The sequence below is a fragment of the Drosophila novamexicana genome, unplaced genomic scaffold, assembly GCF_003285875.2.
Source record: "Drosophila novamexicana strain 15010-1031.04,08,12 unplaced genomic scaffold, DnovRS2.1 tig00004560-arrow-pilon, whole genome shotgun sequence".
NCBI lineage: Eukaryota > Metazoa > Arthropoda > Insecta > Diptera > Drosophilidae > Drosophila > Drosophila novamexicana.
The window spans coordinates 32,896-56,355 of record NW_020825054.1 but is presented as its reverse complement, the minus strand read 5'-3'; the positions used below and the strand labels follow the sequence as shown (position 1 = coordinate 56,355).

Genomic DNA, 23,460 nt, shown 5'->3' with positions numbered 1-23,460 from the left:
TGGAAAAGCGATATATTGAAAAATATTTACACATATTCAGTTTATTGTGAGAATCGTGAAACTGACAGTAAAAGCAAGTCAAAAGGAAGAAAATGAAATGTAATTATAAATTTCGAGCTGAAAGGCAAAACGGATATCTCAGAGCTTCACAAGCGAAAATTGGAGCTTTTGTTTTACCACGAGCGCTTAATGAGTTTGTCGAAAGCATTCTGTAAAGGGAATTCCGCATTAAATCAGAAAATTCGGTAGAAGCAAATCTTTAAGCTCAGAAGCGGGCACAAAATGTAAAATACCATAAGTGGCGGAAAATTTGCACGTGCATAATAATTTCTAATAAGGAAAAATTAAACGATATTGGAATGGCTTGCAGCCCTATTAGTTTTCTCCACCAGGTAGCCAAAATTAAAAAGTTGAAACCTTACTTTTAAAATTGCTTTTATATTTAAATAGAAACATTTTTTTACCGAATCTAAGTACGAGTTAGCTAGTTAGGATCAAACCGATTCCTGCAACTGTTACATGCTTTTAAGATTCAGCTCTTGGTGGTATCAAGTAGATAATATGTAATTTAACATATTAAATAGATGGTTACTGATTAACTCTTCTTCACATTTTTAGCATTTGGGATCATTTGGTGGACATCACGAAAAATGGCAACACAACTGTGATAATAACCACGCATTACATCGACGAGTGTGCCCAGGCGCATGTGGTAAGTTCACATTCGACACATATTAAGGGGGGAGTGCGGCGGATGTAGAGCTGTGGCTGCCAGCAAGTGTCAACGGCTTTTTGGCGCCCACGCATTGTTTGCTATCTTGATTAATAGTCGGTGCTTGCACGTCTATTTGTAATATGCGGCGTATGGGCGATATTATGCGCTTCAGATGGTTTGGGCTGGCAAAGGTGAAAGTTCAGCTGTCGAGGGAGTCCCTGCACAGCGGCGGCGCTTATCAGCTCAAGCTCGAGTGTGCACTGTCAACGCGCGGCGCTAAGTGCTTCCTTCTGTTAGGGAATGAATGTGCCGGTGGCGCGGGACATGTGGGACTGGTCGCTGGCAAATTTGTATCCTGCGCAGGCTGCAACAAATCTGTGTCCTCTCTCTCTTTCGAAAAAGTATAATTTTACTGGCTGTCCCGCTGTTGACCCATGGCCATGGCACGATTTACGAGGCATTTCCGAGCGAGACACATTGCAAAATTTACTTCAGATTTATTTATGTTGGCAATGCGAAGCACCATAATCAGCCAATGCGGGAATACACTCTGTATGTGTGTGCGTGAGGGAGCGTGTGTGTATTTGTGTTAGTCATTTGCTGCCCCCTGCCAATGTGTGTGGCAGACAATGAACTGTGCGAGCGACTGACTGTAACAGAAAAAATATGAAAAACAAAAAAAAAAAAGAAAAAATGCTTGGAAAATACAGAAATAAAGCGTGACAAAACGCACAAAGCAAACGCCCGTCACAATGGACACTTAGATAGACAGATATATAGATAGACCAACAGATACCCATGCGACACGCACAGGATATGCACACACATAGAGACACAAGCACACGCACGCATATATAAAACAAACAAGTCCTTGCACACAGAAACGCACTTACGCTGGTCAGGTCCGAGCGGAAGCTAAGCTAAAGCCAAGTCTGTAGATATATCAGTAGCAAGACCCAAAGATTGATGTTAAAGAAACGACCTTAAAGAGTTGACGATAGTTGGGGTGGAGAAAACAGACAAACAAAACGACACGTGTATGCACTATGCTGGGCATATGAAATCGAATGATTGATGGCCAATCGATTTTTAACATTGCAAAACACGGATTTATTTGGGTCCTTATCAACACTTAATTGCGGCTAACATTTCTACAGACGTGGGCATTGATTTGATTTCCGTTTACATTTTATGGGGCTTGCGTGGCTTTTTGATTCGATTTTGGGGATGCTGCATTGCAAAAATTGTAAATTACTTTAAATTGTACATTTCCACAAAATGGAAAAATTAATGCTTATATGAATTCGTTTTATGTTTATCCAGCTAAATTATCTATGTAGTCTTCCCTTTCATATTTTATTATCTTATCGAAAGAAAAAATAGCTGATTAAATAAATCGAATTACTTAACAAGTTGCACAGATGTGCTTACTATTACAGGTAACGTTAAATGCATTCAACAGTTAAGCTTTTCATGCTTCGTGAGCTTACTTACTTACTTTAAGTAAATGACCTTAAAAATCAATGCCAGGTTTTGAATTTAATATATCTTCTACAAAGTTTTACATAATAAGATATATATTGAGGAATTGAACTTAAATACATTTCCACAAAAAAAAAAAATTAAGTTATGTAAAGCGGCTTATTTGATACATATTTGAGTATTTGTTTCAGAGAGTGCTCTTGAGCTTGTTAGCCAACTGCTGTACGGAACCTGCCACTCACGCGACAATTGAACCCTCTCGCTTGCCTGCTGGTAACAGCTGTTAGACGCTTGTCGAAACGACAACAACACCCTCGCTGTGTGTCATTGCGGTAAAGAGTTATGGCCAATAAACAAAATCATTGTGCGACTTTGTTTGCCACAAAACGTGCTGGCAACCTGAAGCCCAGTCCATAAAATTGGGCCCAAGGTTTACTGTTTAGTTAATCTAACCGCAACGCGTCGCCCTTTGAAATGTGTCTTTAATGGCAATTTTTGTTGGAGTCTTTAAAAGAGAAAGAAAAAGAAATACAAACTGCCTATGGTGGCAAACGGCAAGCAACTTTGGTCCGACTTTTGTCTGTCTACTAACTTTGGTTACAGTGTTTAATTGCTCATATTGAACACGTGTTGTCTCTTCTTTTCACAACAACAACAACAAAGGCGGCAATACCATAGCACGAAGTCCGCCTAGATTGTGCACGCTTGAGTTGACTACTCGTATTATTGCCGGCAGCAAATTGCTTTTTCAGCTTTGTCACTTTTTCGTGCCACGTTTTTGCTTTGCCGCAGGTTGCGCAATGCTCAACGTTGGAGCCCAGCTCGAAGGAGTCATCCTGCAGTATCACATATTTTTCGCCAATTCTGCACGTCACTTGGACTTCAGCTGTCGTGCGACTTACTTGTCTAACTGCCCAGCGGAATTTGGTCAGTTTGTGTTTTTTCTTCGCTTTTTTTTTTTTGTTCTTTTATTGTTGACTCAGCAGAATTGCGTGAGGGCAGCATAAGAGCGTATGCATGCACACTAAAATACTTGTGTGAGTATTTGGACAGTCCGCACACTCCCATTCTTGCTTACCCACACACATATACACACGCACACACATAGATATAGGACTAGACTGAGCTCCTGTTCGTGCTGATTGAGTGAGACATATTTATTGACACTTACCTAGGCACGAGGTTTGCTCCGCCCCATTCTTTTTCGTGTGCATTGCATTCGCCAATTTGGCATTTAAAATTTATTATTATTGTTTGTCGTGCATTTTATTGGCTGTAAATGCATTACCCCAACAAATTTATATGCAATCGCCGCTCGCTGAATTTATGAAAAATAATTTGAACTTCGATTTGCTGTAAAACTTTAAGCGAAATCATTACAATTTTTGTTGTAACAAATTTAAAGCTTAGCTATTAGCTGTTGAATAAAAGTTATAATATTTTTGTCTATAAAATATTTATGAGGCTTACGAATTGACAGCCAGGTCGCTTTTTTATGGTGCTTACTGAATACCCTTTGAATGGGAATGAAAGTAAAATACTCTTGAAATGTTGAGTGTAATAATTAATGAAACTTGCACATAGAGAAATTTATATGGCAACATAACAATAAATACTGTAGCATAAACATTTCTTCTTGGATTTAATCCAAATATAGAGTTATTAAAATTCGTATACGGACTTGTTTATTATACACCATTATACTGTTCCTTTATGTGCACTCTGTTATATCACAGTAAACACCTTTAGCCAAGTCGAAAGGGTAATATTGGCAAAAATATAATTGGCTTACGCTGCGTAAAAATATTTTTATATGTACTTTTGTATATAGAAAATTTCCGTTTGACTGTTTCACTTGCAACAATAATAATACGGCGACTGCCATGTTGCTTTTAATTGTCAATCAATACGATTGCAATAATTACTCGCCTTCTCACATGAACAAACGCGTAGACAACCAAACCATTTGGCAGGCTTAATTTTTTTTGTAATTTCTCAACATCAGCAATTATTCAACTGTCCATTTGCATTTTTGTCCTGGCTTCAAAAACAATTCCATATTTTTCTTTTTAAATATATATATTTTTTTTGCTTTTTAAAAGCAACATGCGGAAAATTACGCCACGAAAGGAAAATGCAACACAGAAGAGACAACATAAACTATTAAAGATACTAGGCAAAAAAAATATAACAAGCAAAAATTCAGAAACAGAAACTGAAGCGCCAACTGAATCAGCTCTGACTGTCGCTGCAGGGGTGCTGAAAAGGGATGCGACGGGGGGTCGTGAAGTAGTCGCAACAATATATCCATCAAATAATGTTACGCTCCCTGATTTCATTTATTAGAGCAGAAAGGGCCATCGCCGCCCCGGCTACATATCAACTGCGCGGAATATGGGGCGTATACGCGATTTTCTAGTACTCTCGCTCTTTGTGTTGGTCAAAAAATTCCCATGAGACAAGCCAACGTTGACATTAAATTTAGGGAGCAATGTCTGTAAAAGAGGAAACGGAAAAAACAGAATCCACAAGGAAGAGGGGCAAAAAAAACGCATCACTTTGGCAGACAGCGGAACGCAACCAGTGTTGCCACACAGCTACAATTTCAGTTGCAAGCCATTTAGGCTTGGGTTGGGTGTTAATTTGGGTCTGGTTAATAATGCCGCAAATTGAAGGCGTTGATGTTCTTCCATAATATGTTGCCAGCCTTTGATGTGGGTCTTTCGTCATTTATTTATACGGAGGTGTGTTCACATCCGGCGGCGCTGGGAGCAGGAAGTGCTTAAATGCGTACACACTAATGGAGGCATGAAATATATGGGCATGCGTGAGTAGGAAATACAGATGTTCGAACTATTTGTAACCATTCAACGGCAAAGGGAAAGGAAATGATGAAGCCCGCAAAACTGATTGTTTGTATTGATAAATTTTGAAGACAGAAAGTCAAATTAAAAAGAAAAATAGATAGCTAAGTGCATTCCCCATACAAACAATACAAAATCAATCATTAAATTGGTATTACTTTTTTATTACATACATTTATAAAAAAAAAAATTTATTTGGTAAAAAAAAAGAAAGAGAACAGATTTAAATGTTGTTCGAAAAAATCTACAATGAATTTAAAAGGTAACAACTTAAAGTTAATTTTCTTTCCATATGCATGTAAATAACACCAAGCCTTTCCTGCAATTTCAAACAATGTCCTTGGCGTGTGGGCAGTAACGCCTTCTCGTATATCATTTTTCAATTTCCGGCTTCATACACGCAAAAAATTCAAGAAAAATGGTTATATTCATGGAACAGAAGATTAAATACGCTTGCAGGTATATTTGACCATATTCAGAATAATATATAAGCTAGTTGCCAACGTTATAAATGAAATACATGAATTAAATACATATTTAAGCTTAGTGCAAAAAGTTGTTTAAGGCCCACTTTTTTTAAAACTGATGTGTCCCATAGCATATACAATTTTTTATTTTATTTTAAAATATTTCTATTCAAGTTAAGATCTAATTTGCCAAAAACCGCCCATTATATATGCATTCTTTATTGGTACATCAATACCTACATATGAAAGCGTTTCACATTTCGTATTAAAAACAGCTGCCAGAGCATAAAATATGAACGGAATTATTTATGGCATTTGGAGATTGAGGCAATAATAAATGCTGATCATATCGAGGGCCATGAAAGTGCAATTGGCTAGCCGTACGTCAGGAAGCTTCTGCCTTAGCCCTGCATTGGCATTCAATTAGGAAGTTAATAGGTCGCTCTATCGACGCATTACCAAATACAACAGCCAATGGACAAGCCTGAGGAAACAACCGATTTCCGGTAGACCGAAGACAGAATCAAATCAAGCAGCAAAACTTTTCTAACTAACTAGAGCTTGTGCGTGTTTGTGGATGTGGGTGTAAGTGAATTTGCCTGTGTATGTAGCATTTTTGCAGCGAATTTCCAAGTGAAGGCACATTACAGACAGGGCAGGAACAGGAACTAGCGCTGTATTCACTCATGTGCATGCCTAATGAAGCTATCCAGAGCACTGGAATTGATGAGCGAGTAGTTGGCTATGAAGATGTTGGCCAAGTTTTGCAGAGCCGCTAAAGTTTGCCGGCCAAAGCCAGGCAGTCAGTCAGCAGAACGATGCTTAAGTGGCAGGAACAATGTCCCGAACTTGCCTAATATGTTGCCCGGTATGCCAAGTCATGTGCGGCACAGAAATCAATTAACTCAATTTCCGCAAGTTGTGACAAAGCGGCCGTTGGATTAGCTGCCTGTTGCAGAGGGGCGAGGCCAACGGACAGTCAATAAAACTTTTCAACAGCAACAACAGGATGTGCATAATTCTGTCATTGTGCAAAGACAAAGAAACTTTCGCTCAAACAAGCCAGGAATTGACAACCTTAACCTGAATCGTGCATGGGAAGGTATGGGGGAACAAGAAGGGTGCTGGGGTTTGTGGGTACACAAGTACACGAACGAGTCGTTGTCAAAGTCAAAAGTTTAATTGACTTGGCGACACTTTTGTCTCTAACTCAAAACAATTTTCTATAAAAAAATGTGTTGTCTTTACAGATTGGATTGCTGCGCGGCGGTAAAATGCTGGCTGAGGAGTCACCAGACTTTTTGCGCCAACAATATAATGCCGAGTCGCTGGAAGAGGTGTTCCTTAAGCTCTCAGTGATGCAGAACATGGGCAAGCGTCGGCGGTCCTCTATTGCACAGGAAATTGTGGAGCAGGTGACAGTGCCAGCAATATCAAATCCAGCGCTGGACATGTCCGATGAGCAGCATGCCGCCGAGATCTCTGGCGAGTTCGGTGATAATATATCTATGTCGTCGGCGGTGCGTGATCCTATTAGCAGCACAGCGCCGGCTGCACCACCGCTGCCACCCGCGCAGGAGATGCCCACATCCTTCTGGTACAACCTGCATGTGATGCAATCGCATCACTTGCATGCGCTCATCTGGAAAAACTTTCTCTGGATGATGCGCAATGTGGGGTGAGTAACTGGCTAGCAAATCAACATAGCCAACTGTCTAAATAACTGTGGCTCATCTAGGATAATGCTGTTCATAGTGGGTCTGCCGGTGGTGCAGATATTACTTTTCTGCTACGCGATTGGCCATGATCCGACTGGCCTCAAATTGGCCGTGGCAAATCACGAGATGTCCGAGGAAATGATTGTGCAACAATTCTGTCCAGTGCACACCGGATGCAATCAGACCATGCTCAGCTGCCGTTATCTCGATATGTTGGTCAAGAACAAGAGCATGGTTGTGGTGAGTACATGCAATGCAAATTACCTTGGGGCATAAAGGGGGCTTACACTGTCATTGGCTTTTGCTCAAATTCTGCGATAGAAGCCGGGCTACAAGTACAATAACCACTCATGTAACTATTGTTGTTGTTGCCGTTGCCGTTGCTGTTGCTGTTGCTTATTGAAGGACGTTGAGACGATGGTTCGACCCTGCCGGCCATTCGTGTAATTTATTTCAATTTGTGTGGACAGCGAAGCTGGTCAGCCACTGTGTGCATGCTCCTCAATCTACTGCACACAACGTTTGGCCCTCTCGTCTTGCTCCCCTGCTCCATTCTGCCGCACTCCTAAATCAAGTGCCTGGATCCCAGACCCAGAGCGATTCCCCCTTGGAGTTGGCACCGTCTTGGCTGCTGCTGTTGTTGCTGTTGCCTTTGGTGTTGGCGCACACAAATTACAGCTGCTTATCTTTGGCAACAGCACCAACAGTGTGGCAGTAAGGCAGTCGGGCAGCTGGGCAGTTGCAGGCCGGTCGAGATCATCAATAAATTTACTGGCTGTGGGGCAAAAATAGTAGTTGAAATCCAGCCCCAGTGCAGAAGACCTGCCCTCACAGCAATTTATTGCAAATTACGCTTCAAAAACAATGCCTTCTTTTTGGCTAATTTGTTCACAACTGTAAGCTGGTCCTCTAAGCCAAGTCTAAGCTACAAAAAACGCACTCCCAAACAAACAATCTGTTAATCATGGCTTATTAATGAAGTGTATTGAAAGAAAGCGAGAGAGAGGGAGTTAGAAAAAGGAGTCTTGTTATTTGTGTGCATATGTTTTAAATAGAACTATAATTCGTTGACTATCAACGCCTTTCTGGAAGATTCTCACAAGCTTCAATTCTACTGTGAATACTTCAAGTTATATTTCATTCAAGTATCCCTAAAGCATTTGTACCTCTTAAAATGGTTTTTCATTAATGGCCAAATATCTGACAGCTGACCAAATCAATCAAGATTAAAAAATGCTTTTCTGTGACATCAAAGCTAAACTTTGCTGTAAAACAAAAACAACGAAAGAGCGCTCCGCGCATGACCTTTTTCAGCAGTAGCCACAAATTGTGGCTCTTTTAAAAACAATATAATAACAATAACAGTAACAATAAAGCTGCAAAACGGAAACAACAACAATCCGAACGCTTCAACTGCCAATTTGCAAAGTCTGACCCGAGGCAAAAACTTTTATTTAGCCTCGAATATTGAAAAGCAGCTCGGTCAACCACCGTCGCTCCCTTATCACTCTTAATTTGCGCAAATTTCAACTTAGATAAAAAAGAAAAATAATAAACAAAAAATAAAATACAAGGCAACCGTATCTTTAAGCCGCATCTGCCGCTGGTCCCTAAAATGTGCTGCGCCTTTTAATTTTGTTGTTGTCTGTATTTTGATCGTTGTGTCTCCCGCACCTTGTTGAGAAACCCAAAAGTTAATTTAGCTCAATGAACAGCATATCCAGTAGCCATCAGCACGTAGCCAGCAGGAACAATCGCAACAACAACAAGGAGCGGAACAATAGCAACGTAATGTTCTGTGCTCGCCACCCGGGTACCCTAAGGGGGGTCTTTGGCATTCGAAATTTGAATTTTTTGCTGCCTCAACTGCTGCCCTTCAAGCGCTGCGCTTATTGACAGCATTTCAATAGTTGCCTCCTCTTTTTGTAAGCTGCCACAAACAACGACAGCAGCAGCTCCTACATGCTCCAACTAAAAAAAAAATATATATATGTAATAATAATTTCATTTTGTATCCTTTCAAAGTAGACTTTTGCTTTGTGGTTTTGTCTACATCAAACGCATTCTAGCTTGACCCCCTTATCTAAGTGCTATAAAAATAGGTTTTTAATTTTTTTTGGCGACCCTTTTAGACGCAGCCCGGAGGGCTAGCCAAGTAAAAGGCAGCTCCTTTGCTCCCGTTGGCACTTTTGCTTTTAAATTATGTCGAAAATTTCACAATGTATTGTGGGCGGGGCCCCAATTGTTGTTGCTGCCGTGGCTTTTAATTAAAAGTTCATTAGGCGTGACAACGCTGCTCATTAGGCGCCTTTTGCTGCTAGCTGTAGCTAAGAGGCGGGGCTAAGTGCAGTCAGTTTATTGTGTTGCACTTGATTAGCGACAAGCTTTAACTTAAAGAATATCTCCTCAGTGGTTTCATTTTATGGGCAAAAAACTTGCGGCTAGAAGTGAAAACAAAAATTGTGCAGCTACGCGCCAAAGTTTTACCTGTTTTCTGTCTCCAGCTCATTTGCGTAGAGCTACAACGTGCTCTAGATTGTTACACTCTATAACACGTTGCTAGCTCTCCCATAACCCCTCTTGTTTACCGTCCAAGTTGACTTCATTTGCGCATAGTTTGTGGCTCAAGTTTGTCATAAACAGTGTTGAACTTAGCTAAAGCACAAAAGTTATAAAGGCAGCTGTATTGATTGCCGTTTGTTGCCGCAACTCTGAGCAATGTGATTGAATTGGTTGTGCATAAATTAATTAGCATTAGATATTTTTATGTATGTTTTTTATAAATATTTAATCAATCAGCTCTTGTGCAGCAAGCCTTTTGACAATAACGGAAGCAACAAACTAGTTATCAATGGGACAACAATTGCTTCATTACAAACATAGTGTTAAAATTATATATATTGATATCTGTAGTAATTGCAACTTTTTTCCTAAGCTTCCAAAATATTTTAACTTTCGCTGATCGTAACCATCGAATGTTCAACACTAGAGCTCTAAATGTTATAAATAAGTACTATTGAAAGCGATATTCTTACGCCGTATATCCAAACACATTTTCTCGGCATGTGCGTATATGTGTATGTTCGTGTGAATGTCTTCATTCGTCCAAGCATTAATGAGGCAATTGCGTAAATTTCACGCCTGTTGTTCTGGATTTTCTTCGGTTTAAATATCCGCACAAGGAAGCCACAAAAGTGCTGAAGCTTAGCCCAGATACAAATGGCAATACATGTGCCACAAGTCAGGGTGGATGTTGTTGCTGTTGTCTGTGGGTTATTGTATGTACATAAGTGGCTGCCAAAACTTTAGGCAAAGTTCTGGCCCAAAAGTTGTTTGAACAAACTTAATCAATGTATGAGCACTTACAAGCAGTGGCTTACGCCCAAAGGATATGCGGGGCACAAATTTCGGAATCGGTATTACTCTAAGCCTACACTTCATTATTTATATTTTTGCCTATAACGCAAAAGCTGAAAAGCAGAACTGACTCAATAAAAAAAAAAAAAAAAAAAAAAAATCGGAGCAATGAAATTGTGAAAGATAACATAAACATATTGTTGGCAACGGCAACAATAACGTTGGCGTGCAAAAACCAAAAGGCGCAACGCACAAAAGTAGGCAACGCATATTGTTTTGCGGCGCTGCCTTAAGGATACTCCCTTTTTTTGTTGTTTTTGTTGTTATTGTTGTTGCTGTTTACAGAATTTATCGCTTGACGCAAAGTACGCACATTAATTACGCGGAGTTACTTTTATTGTGCTGCTACAACGCCGCCCAGCATGCAACAAACAATGCGACAGGAAATGATGCGAGATACTGTTACACTAGAAGTTACGTTAACAACAGTTACACTGTCTACCATAACAAAGGAACAGACACGAAGCTTTAGACACATTAAGGAAGCCCCAATAGTCCTGCGCGCGCCCTGACACTCTGACGTTTTTAATTGCACAACAACAACAACAACGAAAGGCGCCTAGTCATGCCGCTGCTCTACACTCACCCACATGTATCAAGACGCAGATATGTTTTTATATGCGCCCTTTTGACTAGACAGTTGTATTGAGTTTTTAGGCTAATGAACATTTGATTGACAGTTGGTATTTGAATGCACTGACTTAATTTCCCATTCCTTTATTCTTTGCACAGAAATTCGTGAATGATGATGAAGCCGCCTACGAGCAGGTGCGTCGCGGATATGCCTGGGCCGCTCTTGTCATACAGCCCAACTATACGAATGCCCTTGTCGAACGAGTCGAGGATGGCCGCTATGCAGAGGATAGCACCGTAGAGGCATCCGATTTAGGCGTACGCATGGATTGGTCGAGTAAGTATATTAATTGCATTTTCAAAAATTCAATAAATTGGGTATATATTTTTGAATATAATGAATGGATTTTTTTTATATTCCTGGTAAATGCAATAACACATTTTAGTAGTTTTTTTTAAGTAACGAAAAAATATGGGAGTCAATGTGCACAAAGCTGCCCAATGAGATGGGCTGTATGAACAAAATAATATTAACATTTTATATATATGTATATTGTATAGCTGCAATAGGCAAGACCGGTGGAAAATCGAGTGATCATATGAAAAGCTTGTTTCTTTTTCAAGATTCTGCATCAAATTCGGCTCTCATCTTTTCATTATTAGACTAATGTGTCGTTTCATATATATGATATATGTATATCTGTCTACTTTCAATAACATTCTTGGTTTTAATCTTTTCATCAACAGATCAGCAGATTTCTACACTGCTTTATCGCGACCTGCAGTACACTTTCTTTAGCTTTGTGGAGAACTTGCTGAGCGATTGCAATGTGAATCCCAAGCTGGGACGCGTGCCCGTGGACTTCGCGCAGCCCATCTACGGCTATCGGAATCCGAATTTCACAGACTTTGCGGCACCCGGCGTCATACTGACCATTATCTTTTTTCTATCGGTGGCCATTACGTCGGGCGCGATGCTGATTGAACGCAATGAGGGCATGCTTGAGCGTTGCCTGGTGGCAGGCATAACAGGACCAGAGATATTGCTCTCGCAGGTCGTCACACAGTTCACGGTGATGCTCAGTCAGACGGTGTTCGTGCTCATTGTTAGCTTCTACTTCTTTGAGCTGACACTGGTGGGTGACATCTGGCTGGTGGTCGCGCTGTGCATTCTCAACGGACTCTGTGGCATGACCTTTGGCTTTGTCATCTCTTGCGCTGTGGATACGGAGCGGACGGCGACATATGTAGCCATGGGCTCGTTCCTGCCCATTGTGATGCTGTGCGGTATTATTTGGCCCATCGAGGGCATGTTTCCGCTGCTGCAGTTTATTACCGCCTTCCTGCCACTGACCAAGCCCACAGAATCAATGCGGTCTATACTGCAACGTGGCTGGGGCATGGACAATCCCACTGTCTACAATGGTTTTATTTCCATCTCATCGTGGGTGCTCGTCTTTCTGGTGCTCACTATTCTGCTACTTAAGTTCAAAAAGGGCTAGGACTAGAACAGCGCCAACAGTTGTGCCTATGATTTTATTAGGTTGTAAGGGTAGTCCTTAGTCTTCTATAAGTCTAGCGAGTGTATGTCTCTTTTACAATGTGTTAGTTAACCCAATTATTTGATAAAACTCTTTATATTTAAGGTTCCGGATGTCACATGTTCATGGAATAATTGTGCCTTTTATTTATAAGGTTTCATATCAGCGATCACCTATCACCTACTTTTCCTCATGCTCATTCACGTTACACATTGTTGGATATAAATACAAAAATCAATGTTTAATTCAATAATACAGCGCGTATAGCATTTTATGCTTATTTTAAAGAAACAGAAAACCCCCCAAAAAAAATGAATAAAATGTGAATGCAATTTAAGACGATTTTATGTTTTAATTATTAGGGATGACCTATAATGGGTATGCTGAAAACAAGTTAAAGAAATTTTTAACATATATTTAACAATATTGGTGCGAACAGAAGGAGCTCTTAAAATTCCGAAATAAAGTTGAACTCGGTTTTAGCATAGAACTTCATTGAACCCTTTATGAATGCTGTCACAGTAACTATTCCAAGAGACATTTGCTTAACTTTATTTTGAGGACATGTAAGCAGTTTCCACGTAGTTTTAAATTTGAAAAAAAATAAAGGTAAAGCTTTATGCTTATATGAGCAATAATTACATTTGCTTTGCAAAAATTGATGCACTTAACTTTAATAATATTTCAGCCCCAAAGTGAACTTTCAAATGCAGAAGCAAATGCTCTTCATTAAAGGCAAAATTGAGGTACTTTCGACCCTTTCAATCAGACTTTGATTTAGCCAATATTTATTTACCGAGAGTAGCTGCAATCAAAGGTTGGCCCCAAACACCTATCTATCAGTTTGAGTGCTGTTCGAAATTTTTAACCCCTTTGCAGCTGCTTCTTAAACATGCGCATTATTTGTTGGTGCAACGCCCCCGATCGAGGTGGGGCAGCTGAGCTTGTCCGGCAGCTCGTTTTCGACACATTTCAAATTTTGCGGCAAAATCAATTAAACCGGAAATGCATGTATCAAGTGCCGGGGTGAGTAACGTGGCCGTGCCACACGTGCAGTATCCGTTTGGCACAAGAAATCAACTTAACAAGCGGACAAAGTGACAGGACAGCCAAAGGATTGGTATTTCAGCTTTTGTTTCTGCTCCTGCTGGTGACCGAGCGCGGGGGACAAGAATTACAAAAAGCAACGAGCAGACGCATACATACACACACACACACACGCACACACACACACATTAGGATGTTTTGTATGCATATGTAGGTCAGTACCACAAGAGGGCGTGTAACTGTGGACTTGGCAGACCATATCTGAAATTTGCAACGTGCTCCACATGTCGTCCGTTTCCGTGACTAGGACTAGCTGAGGACTAGGACCAACCTCGGACTGGGCGTAGCACTGCGATTGCCACTGCATTGATGTTCATGTCTTCTATCCATCTCCATTGCCCCTACGCCTGCAGCTTCCATCTTCCATCAGCTCAATGAGTTGCTGTCGCAAATCAGTCAGGCTATGCGCAGGCGACGCCTTGTCCTGCCTGACCCCTACAACTCCTCTTGAGCCCTGAGCGTGTGTATTTAGAATTAGATATCCGTCAGCGAACGATAACGTTGAACGGAAGAATTTGCTATTATTTTTCACATTCAATTGGAAATGATTTCGGGTTGCTGTTGTGGTTTGGGTGCCATCATTGATTACTTGAGTGTAGCTGACGGCTGCACTCGAGCACATAAATTGGAAAGTTGAGAGCTGCTGGAACAACTCATTTTCATTTTCATTCTCATTCTCATGTTCATGTTGCCAGCACAGGCAGCTTGCGCTGCTTTCCACATAATTGAAAGTTCAAACTTTTCGACTTGCTGCTGAATTAATTTCTCAACTTCATAATTTCACGTGCTCCGTGAAGCCTTAATAATATCCATACAGACGGACCGACCAACGGACATCCAACAGTTATTCAGCCAGTCAGCCAGATGTCTACAATAGCTCTTTGTTTGTGGCTGCTCCTTTTTCTGCACTCGCAATCGCGCTGGGCTGCTCCTTTAGATCCTTTGGCCCTTCTACATCGTGAAGTGTTGCTGCTCCGCCAACTCGATGGCGTCTTAATTAATTGCTCAATTAATTTAATGTTCAGCCAGCATCTGCCACCTCACCCCAGCCCACTCCCCAGGCACTTGTTCAGCATGCCAGCCATTTGCTTCGCTGCTCAAAATGTCAATTGTCTGTTCATTTCAATGGGCTTCACTTTCACAAATGTCAGCGCGTAAATGTTGTGTGTTCCTTGGCATAAATTGGTCTGTAGGCATCGCCTTTTTATTTGGGCTTGGGTCAGGACCAGCCTTTAAATAGCTCACCATTTGCCGTATTTGCGGTGGCATTTTAATCAAATGCAATCATTTTAGGAATTCGACTTTAAGTGTCCTTTTTGGCAGCTTGCAAAGTTTCAGGTGCTTGTTAAGGGGTTTCGTAAAATATAACTTTTTTACAAAGTCTTAAAGTGCTTAAAGGTTAAAGGAGGTGGGATCAAACACTCAACTCTTACAGAAAACTTTGAACTTTATGAAAATAGACAGTCATTAAAAATCGATAGATAAAAATAAAAACAATTGAAATAATATTTTGAATGGATTTAACTAATGGGTCAAGCTTAGATCTGTATAAATGAAGGAAAAATGAAGAAACTAAAAATAAACGTAGTGTTGCGAAAATTCAATTCGATATCTTTAAAATCGGCAACACATATTGGACACATAACAGATAAATTGCAAACTAATTGACGGACGGGTAGACCGCAAGGAAAAAGTTGTAGTTGCTCAGTATAATTTATAAACAGACGTTAATAATAAAATAACTAATGAATCGAAGAAACAGGAAACAAGAAGAGGTTAATACTGACATTTGGATTATATGTAGTACACGGATTTAAATTTAGATAAAAAATATTTTTATGCGAATTCGGAGACATTTAGAAAGTTGAGCAGTAAATTTTGTTTTGGTTAGTTAAAGTAATATTTGATTTATATTTACCTTTATTATAATTTTTTTGTTTTATTCAATTTTATTACATTCGGGTTATACTGCTGGAACATACGTATATATTTATATATGTATCTCAAGTTTATGAAATTTGTTTGAACATTTTTGTCTGTTTTAACCAAAAATATATTTTTAAGCAGCTTTTAGTTGAAGCAAAATGTCAATTAGCGATTTGTGGGTAATAGCATTCACTCTTGAAGACAGGTGCTTGAGCTCCTGCATAGATGAAATATATGAATTGAGTTTTCAAAAATTGAAATCAAAATGTCTCTAGGTCGCAAAACAAACACAGTAAGCCGCAAAGAATATATGGAACAGATAAACGTAATTTATCCAGCAGCTTTAACAGTAGACAAACAACACAAGACACAATTATGGAACAAATGAAGACAAGGTGTTATATAAATTATGGATTATAAGAGATGTCAAATATATATATACTGGAACTTATTATCATAATGTGTATATAACAAAATCAAAAAGTTCAGAATTCCTGATGAAAGCGCCAGTGGACTCCGCAACGCGTAAGTGAAAAACTGCACTAATATATTATGTATTACATTGAGTTTAACAGCCAGCATAACCCGCAAAGGTAAAGAATACATGTTGTTCAAGCCAAGGCCAAAAAATGAACATTTAAATTTGGGTGTCACTTGCAAACTCCTGGCTCCGTTACGTTGACTGAGTAAACAATTTCTGATTGCCTCATTGATATTGCATTGTTATTGCGTTATTTATGTGAAATAATTGCCACTTAATCAGCAGAGCTGTTTATAAATCGGTTTTTTTTTTTTCAATATTTTTGCCTATAACTTTTTGTGTTTATTAGCCATCATCAATTAACGCATTTACTAGTGACAACTGCCAAATTCGAAGAAAGCTTTAATTATTTAAGCAATAACCAGAGAGGCAACAACAAACACTCTCATATGCAGGCACTTTATTATTTTAATGGCTGGCATTAATTATTTGTGGTACATTATGAGCAATTTGTTTAATTTACGAACACCACAACAGCAACCACAGCAACAACATCATCAGCAACAACATGGGCAGCAGCGGCAATCAGTTCAGCATTTGCTGTTTCCTGTCTGCTGTTTGCTTGCGTTTTGCTTTTGCTTTCGCCTGGCAAATTGTATAATGAAAATGTCAATCAATTTTTCCACGATTTGCCACCAAAGTATATGCTATGCTGATGTCCTGCCGCCCAGCAGCCACACTCACACACAAGCACAAACACATACAGCTGCCTGTCACACTCAATGCCAATTGCAAATTGAGTTCATCTGCTGGCGGCAAATATTGACATGACAGACACATTTTTATTTTATTTTATTTGCATTTTTATTTCACTCTTTGCTTATGCTGTACTTTTTCCATCTCTCATATATTTACCCCTCTTTTTTTTCAATTTTTAGACGGCTCCATCTTTGCTTTAGCTTGCCGTTCAAGCTCAGCCCCTTAGCATGTTGTTGCCTTTTTTATTTCCTCATCTCGTTTTGCCACTGCCTGCTCCTGACGTCTCTTTCACTGACTCTTTACCCATGCTTGCGCCAGTCTCAGCATCCGCTTCTGTGCCTGGGTAGGTGACTCAAATGACATATTAATTTCCATAGGGGAAACGAAATAATATATAAATGAAGCTATCGCCCTGAGCTAAAGCTGGTAACGGGCAACCCACTTAGGCAGACAATCACATGCAAATAGCTGGCGAAATCTAAATAAATATGATCTGGTAAATCAACGCCTTCGTATTGGCCCGGGGGCGTATCTGCGTTTTAAGGGCTTATACATGCCATTACCCATACGCCGCGTATGCCAGCTATTTGCGCAGCCATGCAATTTATTTGGCTAAGAAATTAATAAACCTGGACCCATATATTTTTGGGAATTTTGCGTATTTGATGAAGTTGCCGCCAGGCACAGATCTGGCGGAAGATAATGCTGTCAGCGCTTCACAAGACAAGGCAACCCAAGTGCCAGTCCCCATGCGCCTTCATCAATCATCCTTCGATAAGCGCTCCTCCACGTGGTCTCGCCAAGAAGCTAAAAAGCTGGCGAATGGTGGACTAAAGGGCTGGCGGAATCGCCTTCAGTCAGTGGTATCTACGTTATGTACAGACCTCAATTGAAAAGCATTTTCAAAAGCATAATAACGATAAATATTTTATTGTAATGTGCTTTGCAATGTTTACAAGCCGGCTGGGTTTTCAGCACGTACGAGGGCAGCTTGGAAAGTTTCAACTTAAAATTGTCTTTACACAAACCTGAGTTTTATTGTTTACCATTTTTGGTTCCATTTCCTCTCAAGTGTCCCTTGTTGCTCCTGTAACTACTTAAACAGCATGTATTGCCATTATATTCCAAAGCGGTGGCGGACCCTCCTGCTGCTTTTGCTACGGCATCTGGCTTACAATGCAGGGCGCTCAATTTTCAGTCGCAGTCAACTGCGACTGCGGCAGCAACTGCGACAGCAGCAGCAGCGGCGGCGTCGCTTTCACGCTGTTGCGCGCGCTTACGGGCAACACTTAATCGGCTTCCGGGGATATTTGGGATTTGGGGCGGAAACACATTTTGTGTCAAGACTCAGCGAGAGATGCTACTTTTCCTTCGTTTTCTTCTCATGCTTTTCTTTTTTACCAACGGTTTTCTTGGCCGCTTTTCATTTCAGGCATATTTCTTTGGCAGCCCCTTGTCCTTTGTTTTGCGACAATTTGCAGCTTGTTTTTTTTCTTATCCGTACTTAAAATTTACAACAAAAGCAGGCATCCTAAAATGAACTACTTAGTTCTAGCTGTTGTTTTTCATTTTCTGTTTCGATTTTTTTTCTGCCTACAGCTGCTTGAGGCAACCATTGCTACAATGAAGCTAATTCGTAGAGCTCACAGCCTAGCGGGCAAGCCAGCCGCACACATAAATATGTATATATTTTCCTTTCATTCCTTTAGCTGGCAGGAAGTACGTGCTAATGGCTCAAAAGCAAATGACACAAAACACGAGCATGAAATACGCCAAAAGTCAGCCATGAGAGAGCTCACCAGCATTCTCATAAACACATATAAATATTTTTGTGTGTGAGTTTGTAAGTGCCACGCCCTATACTAATAAACGCCGCAGGCTGTTGCTTACTTACACACAAACATACACATACATGTGCGGCCCATTGAAAAATGTCGAGTATCTGGCACAGTTCACAAAAGGAGCAGCAGGCTCCATACTTGTGTCCCTTTATCTGGTAATTCGCTGCTAATGGCTCTTTTGTGTGCACTCCCACAATTGCCGTTAGCTTAGTAAGAATACCAACGACAGTCGACCAGCCCTTAACCCCCCGGTCAGTCCCATATTTCCAGTCATCTTTTTCTAATATTTACGATTTTTGAAATGCCAAAGCGCACTTGGCACTCGGCATATTTATTACCCTCAATAAGTATTTGGATACTTTGGAAATGTTTACAAAGTTTGCAGAAATGTTTACAAAGACTACTGAACATTTTGCTAAAATCTTGAATAAAGGAAATTTATTGTTCCATGATAAAATGGATCAGTATTATATCTTTTAAATATTGATAAGTTTTAGTGCTACATCCAACTATTGTAACTCTTTTTTTATTATTTTGCTTAACATAAAGTTATTCTAATTAAGATTTGCATTATAATTTTTTCACCGACTGCAGCTCCTACGCATACACCATATAGAGTATTTCTTCTCTGTGTATTTCTATTATTGTTATTGGCATATTTTTAGTAAGATCTCAAAATGTTGGTTGAACAAAAAATGCTCCATTACCAAGGAATATATATATATATATATTTTTTTTTTCAAGCTCCTTTTACTTCAATTGTTCCCTGCATGCGCAATCGCCACCCAATCAAAAAATGCCTTGCAATGTCCTGATAGCATCACAGATACACCACGTGGAACTTGACGCTGCATTGCATCAGTCTGGCAAGAGTTTAATAACCCACGTAACAATTAATAATCTCATAAATTAAACGAAAGCGTCCTCTTAAAAGGGCGCATTCACCATATTGGTATTATCGTATGTGCGTGGGACATTAATTAATCAGCGCATCGAAATGAAATAATTTATGGCATAACGCAGATAAATAGCTGCCAGAATTCTGATTGTTCACTTTGTGAAACGAATTGAAAAAGAAAGGCTTCAGAATAGACTATAAAGATAATTTAATATTTAAACATATTAAAACATTCAAATGCTCTTCAATACAAATTTTAATGTACAAAGCTGGAATTTGTTACGCTAATAAATTTCAATCTAATAGCAAAATAGCCATTTAATTTTCTTTTGAGAGCGTAAGTCTCTAGTTATGTTATTAAAAATTAAGTACGAAACTTTTGTAGATACGATAACCAAAGGTTCACCGGTTGAGCTGCAACGAATTGCATGTACTCCAGCCATGCTCTACGCAATGTTAAGCCTACAAAATGCTGAAACTCGACGTACGTTTTTATTTTGTATGCAATTTACAAATGTAATTTAAATGGCACCATGGAGCAAGGGGGTAACAAGGTGGTGGATAGGAACGCAAGCCGTTGAAATGATGGCGCTTATCGATGCACATGAAGCGAATGCAAAGTACTTTTAAATAATCAACAGGAAAGGGCAACACAAATGTTCGCAATCAGGGCCATGAGTGTGTGCGTGCATTGGAGGACGTGCCGATGGGGAAAACTTTTGAAATAATAAATTTGATTATTAAAGGGTAATCAAAAATTAACTTAATTAACGACACAAGAATGGCGTTGAAAATTTGATTGAAAATTGTTTTGTTTTGCTGGCGCCAAAAAGGAGGCAAAATGGTAATAAAAATCAAAAATAACGTATACGTAATATGTGTGCGCCACAGACACGGCAATCAAGGCCATTCAACGAGCAGTGCACGCACCACATGTGTGTGCGTGTGTTTGTTATCTGTTTGCGTCCCATGCATAAAAATTACATATTACAAGATATTAGTGTGAAAATTGATATAAAAATCAATGTAGCAACGGGAACGACAACGACAACGATGGCGACAACTTTAAAGGGTCACACACGCAGTGTTGTAAAACGACCTGGCGTGTGTATTGTCAGTGTTGACATAAACATTAAATTTGATGGCCGGCCGTATGCTGCTGTTGTTGTATTGTTGCTGGTATTTCGCTGTAGGTCGTGCCGCATACTTTCCACTTTAGTTTTCATGTCGTGAATTAACGAGCAGGTTGCTACGCCCACGCCTACACGCTCAATATAAATTAGTTGCGATTCGCCACCTACACACAGAACGACAGCAGAGTGAGTGCGTGGACATGTCTTGAGGCAGATCCTCTGGGGAAATAAAACGTATTTTTATGATGCTGCCATACAAGTGGCGCACTTTGCATGCAGCAAAGCCAAGGATGGCGACCCATAAAGGGAGTCAGCTCTACGACAAATAGCGCTAGTAAATGGGCACGGATTATAATGACACACAAAAAACACATTCACACACAAACACACACACAGAGACGTCGACAGGCCGTTAAAAGTAAGCAAAACTAGCCGTGAAGTAGGCAGAGCCAAAGGCAACCAAAGTCAACGTCAACCGCACCAATAAATGTTTGTTTTTATGATTCTGGCGTCGGCGTCAAGGAGAAGTTGTACAGATATAAGCGAGAGGACCTTCAGCTGTGTGGTACGTCTGTCTGACTTTCTGGCTAGTTGGTTGACTTTCGCTCGGTCCAGCTGGGGCATTGAAATAGTTTTTGGTCTGGCACACATCAATGTCAATTGATTACAACCCTTTTAACCCGCCATCTGCCCACCAAAGGCACAACAGCACCGTCAGTATTGCAGGCTAAGTGTTTTGTGTTTGACCAGCATCGTCGCTGTTGCTCCCATTTCATTTGAAAACAAGTCGAGCGTGTAGCACAGGCTCCGATTTTTTTATACTCTCAGCGAGGGTATCGTAGCTATGATATGTATTTGTACTATTAAGTTATAGAACTTTTAGCTTGCTCAGCACATTGTGTATTATAAATTACCTACACAACTAAACATATTATAATGTCTTGAAATGCCAAGAACTAAAATATGATTTTGCAAATTTAAATAAATGAGGACAATTGACATTCTTAAAACTTTGTACGGTCTGTAATTTAAGCCACACCACGGATTGCTTGTTAAGCAATTTCCAGAAGCTTAGAAAATAAATGCAGACACTTACAATGTTTGCAAATATGCAAACACAAATGTATACAAATAAGTGATAATACTTATAGCTATTACAAATAACATAGGTACCGACGCTTAACATTGTTATTTGCTGAAACTCTTTTTCGATTTTGTCAAAATTACTTATTACTATACAACTCGAGCAATGTCTATCGAAATATCAAAAATTTCGGTTCCGATTTATGAGGCATCTAAACAAATATTCAACTATGAAATTCCAAAAGCCATTGAATGAATTAGGAATACAATATTGTAAACGTACCAATTATTTGTAAGGGTAATCCTGCTTCGACATTCTGACGAAACGTGTTTGTTCTCGTTTTTTTTTTTTGTTGCATTGCGACACGGGATGCCTAAATAATTGAGCAGTTAATCGCACCAAATTGCTTGAATAAAATTCTCTAGCTTTGGTCCGTTCTGGCTTATTTTTATTTTATTTAATTTTGTTTTGGTCGTCTAGCCCACGAGCGGACCTACAGCGCGGGTTATTGATTTGTGTGCTTATTGAATTATGTAATTTTTTTTAGAAACTTCCAATGCAGAATTGTCCTGCATATGCCACAAAAAGGAGCAAGTGAGTATCTCATCCAAGGCCTCAAGTGTGTCCAAATTATCTAAAGTGAAAGTTAATTGATTGGCTTACATTCAGCAGTTTCCTTTCACATAGTTCAATCAATTTTAGGGGCTTCTTTATCTTCTAAAGCCGATTAGTCAACATATTTAACTATGACAGTTACTAGCCTGATATTCGATGGGATTTCACTTGTCAAACATGGATTCTAGGATTTGCCAAGAACATTCAAGTATGTGCTTGATTTTATTTTATTGAACTGCCTGTGCATTTGCTTAGCAATTGAGTGGAAGTCACCGCCAAGAGTTGCTTGGCTTTAAAAATGATTCAATTTACTTGGTAAATACTCGATGTAGCTACAAATTTCATGGTATAAAGGTACTGGGGCAAGAAGCATGTAATCTGAAGTCGACTATCGGAAACCCTATAACACTGATGTCAAGTGTAAAAGTATTACCTCAGATTATACATTTATTCGGTTAAATGCGAAAGAGGGAATTTTTTAAATAACTTCAGAAGAATCCGGTTCGACACTGATGTTAAAGATTTGACGGATTAGGGACAGCTCTGAAAATTGAATCTTAATTTGGATCTAAATTTGGAAACTATCATTTTAAGATTCATACATAAGCGGGCATTTCCCGGCCCTGGTCTTGGCAAATTTTGGGCTTTATATTGGATGTATAACTTTCTCACCCTGTTTCCGCATGTGGAAAATTTAATTCTGCCCGTACTATCTTGAAGTGACCGACTATTTAAAAATATGTTTGAAGTCCATCGAATAAAGTTTCAAAAGTTGGAATCAACGGCTTCCACCAATGTTAGTCCTGTGGTAAGCATCTTGAAGCCGACTCTTGAAGCTA

The 23,460-nt window shown here is 39.6% G+C and overlaps 1 protein-coding gene across 1 annotated transcript in view; it reads left to right on the top strand.

Annotated features, from left to right (window-relative positions):
* Window positions 1–13,101, top strand: part of LOC115770664 (ABC transporter G family member 20-like) — a 49,992-nt gene extending 36,891 nt beyond the window's left edge. Inside the window, exons 5-9 of the mRNA XM_030716031.1 lie at window positions 619–712; window positions 6,779–7,206; window positions 7,267–7,486; window positions 11,396–11,573; window positions 11,984–13,101. Of these exons, the coding sequence (XP_030571891.1) occupies window positions 619–712; window positions 6,779–7,206; window positions 7,267–7,486; window positions 11,396–11,573; window positions 11,984–12,738 (1,675 nt within the window). The 3' untranslated portion in view covers window positions 12,739–13,101. The remainder of the gene's footprint in view (window positions 1–618; window positions 713–6,778; window positions 7,207–7,266; window positions 7,487–11,395; window positions 11,574–11,983) is intronic.
* Window positions 13,102–23,460: the final 10,359 nt, after the last annotated feature.